The following is a 9,765-nucleotide window of genomic DNA, read 5'->3' on the forward strand; positions in this document are numbered from 1 at the left end:
CTTTGGAGCCTGTCCTGGAACTAGCTCTGTAGACCAGGCTGGTCTCGAACTCACAGAGGTCCACCTGCCTCTGCCTCCCGAGTGCTGGGATTAAATACGTGCGCCACCATCACCCAGTTTAGCAGAGAATTCTTATTGTTAATGAATCAGATACATATAAAAATTGGATTGCAGAGGCAGAGGCAGGCAGATCTCTGTGAGTTCGAAGCAAGCCTGGCCTATGGAATGAGTTCCAGGACAACAAAGGGAATTGCACAGAGAAACTCTGTCTCACAAAAATAAAGACAACCAAACAACAACAAAAATCAGTCTCTGTGGTAGTCTGAATGTAATCAGCCCCCATAAATTCATAGGGAGTGACATTATTAGGAGGTGTGGCTTATCTGAATAGGTATGACCTTTTGGAGGAAGTATGTCACTATGGTGGTAGATTTTGAAGATACTACCCAGTGTCACAGTCAACTACCTGTTGCCTGCAAGATGTAGGACTCTCAGCTACTTCTCCACACCATGTTTGCCTGAACGCTGCCATGCTTTCTGCCTCTGAACTGTAAGCTGCCACTTCAATTAAGTGTTTTCCATTGTAAGAGTTGCTGTGGTCATGGGGTCTCTTCACAGCCACAGAAACCCTAAGACAGCCTTCAAAAAGAAAAAAAAAAATTAAAAGCCCAGAACTCTAAGTAATCACTGATTTATTCTCTCACCTTTGACAGCTGTCAGCTAGTCACAAAACATCTCTACATTCTGTCTCTACAACCCTACCAAAATGCACAACTAACTCATCTCCTTCAGGCTATCTTGTTTTTCATCTAGGATGGCTATGTAATGGATCTTCTTTATTAAAGTGCCCTCCCTTTTCATTCAACAATGACTTCCATTTTGTTTTTTTGCAAACCAAAGTCTTAATGTGTCATCATGGTTTTCCTATTTTTCATTCAATGTATCATCATTCTTTATTTTTCCTAGGGATAACCCTCAACCTTCTTTTGGAGACAAGGTAGTTCAGGATGACCTCCAAAGGAGTCAAGGAGCCCTCATTGACTGCTTCAATCACAAATGAGGGCTAGAATCGCACTGCATCACATACATTTAGGTACTAGTGAGCCAGAATAACAAACAAAAAAGAGAGAAGACATTATGAGCCCCATGAAGGCCCTATCTTCAATGACTCAACTACTAATGAAAATAAATGCAGAACAAAAACATGCTAAGTATCAAACACAGTATTTAATACATGCACACTACTGTTGTGTATGAGAGATGGCTCAGCAGTTTGAGTTCCAGCACTAATGTGGCAGTTCAAACTGTCAGTAACTTCAGTCCTAGTGACTCTGATGCCCTGAGGGCATTAAAGACATATGGCACACATGCACAGACATATATGCAGACTAAACACCCAACAAAGTTAGAAAAAAACCAAAAATGGAGGGTCAGTAAGATGGCTACGAAGGTTGCTTGCTGCCAAGCCTGACACCCCGAGTTCCATTCCTGGCACCCATATGGTAGAAGAAGAGAACTCCGAGTAGTTGCTCTCTAACAATAAATAAATGTAATTTTAAAAAATTAAAGATTTGACATCACAATGCAGAGTTTTAATCCCAGCACTTGAGAGGCAGAAATAGGGGGAACCTCTGTGAATTCTAAGACAGCCTGGTCTATATAGTTTTAGGCTTGCCAGGATTATATAGTAAGAGGCCCTGTCTAAATAAATTAATAAAATCTGTTGGACGGTGGTGGCACACGCCTTTAATCCCAGCACTCAGGAGGCAGAGACAGGCAAATCTCTGTGAGTTTGAGCCCAGCCTTGTCTACAAGAGCTAGTTCCAAGTCAGGGCTGTTACAAAGAGAAACCCTGTCTTGAAAAACAAAAACAAAAAATAATAAAATCCACAACAATGACAAGCCTGTATTTCAAGCTCAGGAGAAAAGAGGTGGGAGGCAAGGGTCCGTCCTAGGCCTTTCTAGGCATTGGGAGCACTGGTGCACGGAGCTGTACCTGGCTGTTGGTGACTATAACTGTTTTGGTTGTAGAATATTTGCTAGTTTATGTTTTTGTTTTGTTTGAGGCAGGTCCTGGGTAGCTCACACAAACTTTGTTATTTACCCAGGGATGACCTTGAACTCCTTATTCTCCTACCTATGGATCCCAAGTACTGGGATTACAGACATGATTCAACAGCCTAGTACAAATTCAAGGGCATTTAAGCAAATTATAAAAATAATTTTTTTATATTATTTTTTTTTCAAATTCAAAAGCTACTGCCTCCTAATTCCCTACCAAATCTCAAAGCCTTCTAAAATTTTCCAAGGTTACCATCTCTTTCCTATGTATCAGTTGACTCCCACTTTTCAACACATGCTGGGCATAGAGGTGAGACGTTTAAACCTGTCTTTAAACCTGTCACTCAAAAGGCTGAGGCAAGTGGATTCTTGTGAGTTCAAAGTCAGCCTGAACTACATAGTGAGTTCCCGGACAATAGGTCTACAGTCTGTCTCAAAATAAAAATACACTAAAATTACCCCTAAGATGTTTGTAAACTTGAAACTCCCTGCCACTTGTTTCTACAAATGACTTCCAAATTATCAATAGTGTAAAAGCTATTTTGGTGTGCTCATTATTGGCACTCTTCTATTTCTACCTGATACGATATCATCTCTTCTAGGATTCTATCCCCAAATTCCCTAGGTCTAACAACATTCTCCTTCTTTCCTGTCACTGGAGCTCACAGTTAATCCACAAAAGTCTAAGCAGCAAACAGAGCTCCACAAAAAGCTTTAAACTATATTACACATTACCTGAATATGTATAGATATGTGTATCTCTATACCTGAATTCAGTCAATGAACATTGTTGAATAGCAATTATGTGCCAGGCACTAGTCTAGACATCATCATGTACTATTTTTCCTTCTTATTTGTTTTGTTTTGAAACAGGGCCTCTATACTCTATACTATACCCCTGTCTACTCTGAAAGCTCATTATGTAGACTAGGCTGGTCATGAATTTACAAAGATCTACCTGCCTCTGCCTCCCAGGTGCAGGGATAAAGGTATGGGCCACCATGCCCAGCCTCCTCTTTTGGTCTGTTTGTTTTAAATATTTTTGTTTTATATTTATGGGTGTTTGGGCTCCTTGTATGTTTATGTACCATTTGCATACCCGGGGGCCAAAAAGGCCAGAAAAGTGTTGGATTCCCTGGAACTGGAGTTAGGTGGTTATTACCTGGTCATCTGCGATAGCAAGGCAGTGCTCTTAAGCAGAGTCAGCCACTCTCTGGTTAAGAGTACTGACTTGCTATTCCCTGGGATATTTAAATATCTCTTTTAGTTGTAGAGAAATAGTATCTTAATGGTGTAGTGTTTGCCTACAACACCCAGAAAACTATCTAGAGGCCACTATTTATAGCAAAAAGTACAGTCAAGTTTTAATAGCCTCTAGATTAAAACTGGAAAATCTAACATGCTATTCCAACTGTACCCAAGTACTCTGCCTCTTTCCTGTGACAAAGGATAACCTAGTTGTATTCAAATTCAAAAGCTACTGTGCCTCCCAATTCCATAACAAATCTCAAAGCCTTTTAAAATTTCCCAAGGTTACCATCTCTTTCCCATGTATCAGTTGACTCCCACTTTTCACATCATCATGCTCATCATATAAATATGACAAAATATTCTATTCCTGTAAAATCATCTTCAGTGTAATATGCTGCTTCTAGTATATCTGTCTGCTACCATTTATAGAAATGTGCTTCAAAAAGTCAGGCTTGGTTACACACGCCTTTAATCCCAGCACTCAGGAGGCAGAGGCAGGCAGATCTATGTGAGTTTGAGGCCAGCCTGGTCTACAGAGTGAATGCTAAAAAAAAAAAAAAAAAAAAGCTAGTTGCATGGGAAGTGGTTTATTTTCTTTATATACTGATTACAGAATAACAGGACAGGAATGGTAAGGCACACAACCCCAATACTTGGGAGACAATAGCAAGACTTTCAAGGACATTCTTAGCTATGAAGAGTCTGAAGCCAGCCTGGGACAAAGCCAGCCTGGGTAGGGTTGGGAGGAAAGAGAAATAGAGAATATTAAGAGGACATAGGAAAAGAAGCCCCATTTCAGAGAATGGTTGGAATTTCTCACCAGAAGCAATAACTCCAGCACCATTAACATCTGCTGCAAGGTTGTTTACCAAGACATAATATTCCTTCTTTACAGAGCTATTTCAAATAAAAATGTTAAAATAGCCGGGAACCATTTTTAAAGACTGAGCATATATGACTTTTGAGTATACTCCTTTCACTATATCTGTGACATAAACTTGAAAATTTCTTGAATTTCAAAAAAATCATATAAACAAGTTTGTAAACTTTATAATAAAAACATCTTAATTTCCTACATGATCTTTGTGACCTAGGATTTTTTTTTTACCTTACCAGTTGAAATCCTATCCATCACCAGAACTGCTCTATGATCTCACTTAGGTTCCTTAGCAACTACTGGGATAACTTTAGAAGCCACCAAAATGCAATATACAGCTAATGTAAGCTTTTGGGATACTCTTTAGAAGACTATAACCATGCTCTTGAATATGTTCCCTATTTTTCCTGACTGTATCTCTTTCTCCTTAATGTGTATACTTAAATCTACTTACAAATTTCTTCCTAATACAGTTCAGCTCTGTTTCATTCTGACTTACATGGAAATTCTTTTCTGAAGCCAAAAAAAAACTTGACTTCTCCCGGTCACAGAAAAAAAAACTCAGGCTGCTACAAGAGAGGAGCAGAGCTATTTTTCTAGCTCCTGCCCCCACTGCAGCTGACAAAATAGCACAGAAAACTTGCCTAGCACTCTAAACCAATTTGACTTGGCACACACAGAATACTCTACTCAGGAATAGCAAAACATATATTCTTTTCAAGTGTACAGAAAATAGTTACAAAAAGGAGAAATATTCTGGGCCATTAAATAAATCTTAATAAATAAAGATTCAAATCATATGAAGTATCTTAATCCACAAATCAGTAATATATGTGGAAAATCTCCCATATATTAACTCTTAAAAAAAAAAACACTTCAACCAGGCAGTGGTGATGAATACTCCTTTAATCCCAGCACTTGGGAGGCAGAAGCAGGTGGATCTCTGAATTTGAATCCAGAGTGAGTTCAGTACAGCTAGGGCTATACTGAGAAACCCTGTCTTGAAAAATCAAAAAACAAATAAACCAAAATTTGAAAATAAGCCATAAAAAAGTTATTAAAACACAGAATATTAAAATTTGTGATGGGGCTGGCGAGGTGGCTCAGTAGTTAAGAGCACTGCCTGCTCTTCTGAAGGTCCTGAGTTCTGTTCCCAGAAACCATATGGTGGCTCACAACCATCTGTAATGAGATCTGGTGCCCTCTTTTGGCCTGCAGGGATACATGCAGGCAGGATACCAAGAATACTGTATACATAATAAATAAATAGATTTTAAAAAAATAAATAAATAAAATTTGTGATGTATTTATTTATATAAATAAATACAGAAAATCACGGTTTAATGATACTATTTTCAATTTCAAGAAAAAAAATTAGCCGGGCGGTGGTGGCACACACCTTTAATCCCAGCACTTGGGAGGCAGAGGCAGGCGGATCTCTGTGAGTTCTAGGCCAGCCTGGTCTACAAGAGCTAGTGCCAGGACAGGCTCCAAAGCCACAGAGAAACCCTGTCTCGAAAAACCAAAAAATAAAAAAATAAAAAAAATAAAAAGAATAGTAAATGAAAGTAGAAGAAAAAGCATAAAAATTAGGGTAGAAATGACTAAAAAAGAAAAACTAAGGGAAAAATAGATGAGTTTAAAAAATCAACCAGAGAAACCCTGTCAAGGGTGGGGGAGAGGACAGTTTGTGGGAGTCAGTTCTCTTCTTCCATCATGCAGGTCTCAGAGATCAAGTCAGGTTATCAGGCTTGGGGAAAGAACCTTTACCTACTGAGCCGTTTTGCTGGCCTCAGCCCTTGGTTTTATTAAATTATTTATTCATTTTTTCGAGACAGGGTATCTCTATGCAGCCATGGCCATCCTGAAACTCACTCTGTAGACAAGGTTGGCCTCAAACTCAAAGAGAAATGCCTGCCCTGCCTGTTGGGGTCAAAGGCAAGCACAACCAACCCCCAGTCAGTCCTTGTTTTGCTTTGTTTTGTTTTTTAAAGATTTATTTATTTATTATGTATACATGTATGTATGCCTGAGGCCAGAAGATGGCACTGGATCTCATTATAGATGGTTGTGAGTCACCATGTAGTTCCAGGACCTCTAGAAGAGCCACCTTTTTTATCTTTTCATTTTTGTTAAATGTATTAGTGTCTTTTCTTGTTGCAGTAACAAAAATACCTGACTAAAGCAACTTTTAGGAAAATTTACATACCTAACCTTATAATGAAGGATAGTCAAAATGCCAGCAAAATAAAGATGTATAAAATTGTTCTCAGGCTATGTGTATAAGGTATATATAAAACATAAATCAATTTTATGTTCATACTTCAGTTCACAGTGCTCGTTTCCTATATGGAAGTATTTCAAAAAACTTGAAACACTAAAACTAGAAACACTTTTGACTCCAAATATATGGAATTATTCACCCCATATAGGAAGAGCCAATAAACACACACACACAAAAAAAAGATGATTCAACATCATCAGTCTTTAAGGAAATATAAATTAAGAATGACATACCTCTAACACACCCGCTAAAATGACTAAACGTAAATAGACCAACAACAGTAAGCTGGAAGCACACACAGAACAAGTGGTGCATGGGGGGAGGGGAAAGCAGAGAACACTACTACAGAGAACAGTGGTCAATGTCTTAGAAATGCAACACACACTACATGACTCAGCAATTCTTTTCACCATATAACCTAGTATTTGCCCATAGGAAAAGAAAACATAGCTGGGCAATGGTGGCGCACACCTTTAATCCCTGCACTCAGCAAGCAAAGGCAGACAGATCCCTGTGAGTTTGAGGCCAGCATGGTCTACAGAATGAGTTCCAAGACAAAGAAACCCAGTCTTAAATTAAAAAAAAAAAAAAAGGAAAAAGAAAAAGAAAAAATAAAGAAAGGGAGGAAGAGGGGCTGGAGAGATGGCTCAGAGGTTAAAAGCACTGGCTGCTCTTCCAGAGGTCCTGCGTTCAATTCCCAGCAACCACATGGTGGCTCAAAACCATCTGTAATGAGATCTGGCACCCTCCTCTGGCGTGCGGGCATACATTGAGGCAGAATGTTGTATACATAATAAATAAATCTTTAAAAAAAAAAAAGAAAAAAAGGGGAGGAAGAGAAAAAGGAAAGAAAGCCAAAGTCTACAATATATACAATAATGTTTAATAATGTTTATAGATATTTTAACAGCCTAAAAGTAACTTCTATGTTCATTAACAACTGAACAGATAAAGAAATTTTGGTCTTTTCATTAAAAGCTTACTAGAAGAAGAAAAAAAAACAACAACTACTGATATATTCAAAAACAGGGAAGACGGCTTGTTTTCACAGGCTGGGTTCTATCTCCAACACACTCACACATGTGCAAATGTGCATGCAGGCACGTGCGTGCACACACACACAGACACAAAAGCAAATGAGGATGGCGGCAGTGACAACAGTAAGATAACTGGGGCTTGCCGCCCACTAGCCTAGCAGAAAAACAGCTCTAGATTCAGAGAAAGCCTGTGTCCAAGGAGTAAGGCAAAGAGCCATATAGGATGAGGACATCAATTGTCTCCCTCTAAGCCTCTATACATATGAATGCATATGCATACCTGTACATACATGTGTATACATACAAGCATATATACAAAAGAAGTTTAAGATCATTATAAGCTACACAGAGTTCAGGGCCAGTCTGGGCTACAAGAAACACTGCTTCAAAAAGTAAGAAACATAAAGCAGGAAACAATATAGGAAGACATTGATGCAGAACCCAGCTTCCACACCCAAGTGCACAGGATGAACATCCCCTCCCCAAACATATATACATGCTCAAAACACATACACACAATAAAAACATGAGGGCTGGTGAGATGGCTGGGTGAATAAGGTGCTCACTGCCAGCCTGACACCCTGAGCTTCATCCCTGGGATCGACATGGTGGAAGGAAGAAACCAGTTTGCAGCACACGCACACATAAAAGCACAAGCATATACACAAGCACACATGCATACACACACAAACAATAAAAAATGCTTGCAATAATTAAAACTGATAGTAAATTAAATACCAAAGAGATCTGGCTAAGTCAGATAATTCATACTTTAGACAAACTTAAAAGACATTAAATACCTCTAAGTAAACAACATAGAAACAACTCAAAACCACAGCTGACAGATTAATGATTCCAAAAAATTTATCTGAATAGAAATAGCATATTTATATGGGAATGAGTCTACACTTATGAGTTTGTACACATGCATGCAAGTGCTATGAAAAGGTTTGCAAAGACACATGAAATTGGATGAGCTAAAGAAAAAGAACCAGGGAAGGGCTGATATTAGATGTCCTGGACAAACTTGAGAAAGTATTTTTGATTGATCATTGGGCGAGAATTTTTGAACTCTGAAAATGTAGCCAGGTTGGCCTTAAACTCCTGATCTTCCTGTCTCTGCTTCCACAGTGCTGGGGATTATAAGCATAAGCTCTCGTTTGAGTATAAATTCATGTTTAAAAAATTTAGACAGGCTAAAAACTGATGTGTAAGGGCTTTTTCTTATAGGATATAAGTATGTTTGTGGCTAGGTTCTGAGAGGCTCCTCAGAAAATAACCTTAATAGCCTTAGCTACCTTCCATCTAGAATACCATGAATTTACAAAAAACATCAAAGTCTTCTCTCTCTTGCTCTCACCTTCCAAATTTTCTCAAGTACCTCTCAGTGCAAGATGCTCTCAATTCTATTATTTTTAAATTTCTTCATAGAAACCATCACTACTTAAAATTATTTTTTAAATTTATTTACTGTGTTTACCACTAAGGAAACAATTCTGAATTTATGTGATTTTAGTTGAGTTTTCTTACATTATCAAAGACAGATTTTATTTACTTACCTTAGTTGGAAAAGGAAATTTGGAAGGTTCTGTTTTGCATGGTGTATGAATAGCCGTTAAAGGGGGAGGCCATGAATGCGTCATCTCCTGAAATGTAATTATTACAGTTTGTTTTCAACCAGGACAAGATTACAAAACTATACAGCTAAAAACCAGCTTTGTACTTAGAAATACTGGTTTTATGATTGATCCTCTAAAACTATGTATAGTGAGCCAATGGATATTAATAAGGCACAAAGTAGTGCTGGTAATGGGGCAGAAAATACAAATTCTCTCTGACTTTAAGGGGTATATGGATAGGATGATAAAATCTGTAAACAGTTAGAGAAATCAGCCTGTAATGAAATACAAGGTCTGATGGATTTGTTTGCTTGTTTTTTGAAACAGAGTCTTATTCTGTAGCCCAGGTGCCCTTAGCTTGCTTTGTAAATCAGCGAGGCCTTGAATTTGTGCTGATCCTCCTGCCTCTGCCTCCTGAGTGCTAGATTATAGGCATGAGCCACCAGGCCTTCCAAATGCATATTATGCAATGATACTAAAAAAAGATCTTGCTATAGGAATGGAAGGAAGAAGATAACAATTAATTAAAACAACTAATATGGCCGGGCAGTGGTGGCGCAAGCCTTTAATCCCAGCAGAGGCAGGCGGATCTCTGTGAGTTCGAGGCCAGCCTGGTCTACAAGAGCTAGCTCCAGG

The 9,765-nt window shown here is 38.5% G+C and overlaps 1 protein-coding gene across 2 annotated transcripts in view; it reads right to left on the bottom strand.

Moving 5' to 3' along the window:
• Positions 1-9,765, bottom strand: part of Aff4 (AF4/FMR2 family member 4) — an 86,046-nt gene that overhangs the window by 40,335 nt on the left and 35,946 nt on the right. The window contains exon 5 of one of the 2 annotated variants that reach the window (XM_005350097.3): positions 9,070-9,156. The exons of the other annotated variant lie outside the window; for it this stretch is intronic. Within the exon in view, the coding sequence (XP_005350154.1) occupies positions 9,070-9,156 (87 nt within the window). The remainder of the gene's footprint in view (positions 1-9,069; positions 9,157-9,765) is intronic. 2 annotated transcript variants of the gene reach the window in all.

Source organism: Microtus ochrogaster, chromosome 7, assembly GCF_000317375.1.
Source record: "Microtus ochrogaster isolate Prairie Vole_2 chromosome 7, MicOch1.0, whole genome shotgun sequence".
Taxonomy (NCBI): Eukaryota; Metazoa; Chordata; class Mammalia; order Rodentia; family Cricetidae; genus Microtus; species Microtus ochrogaster.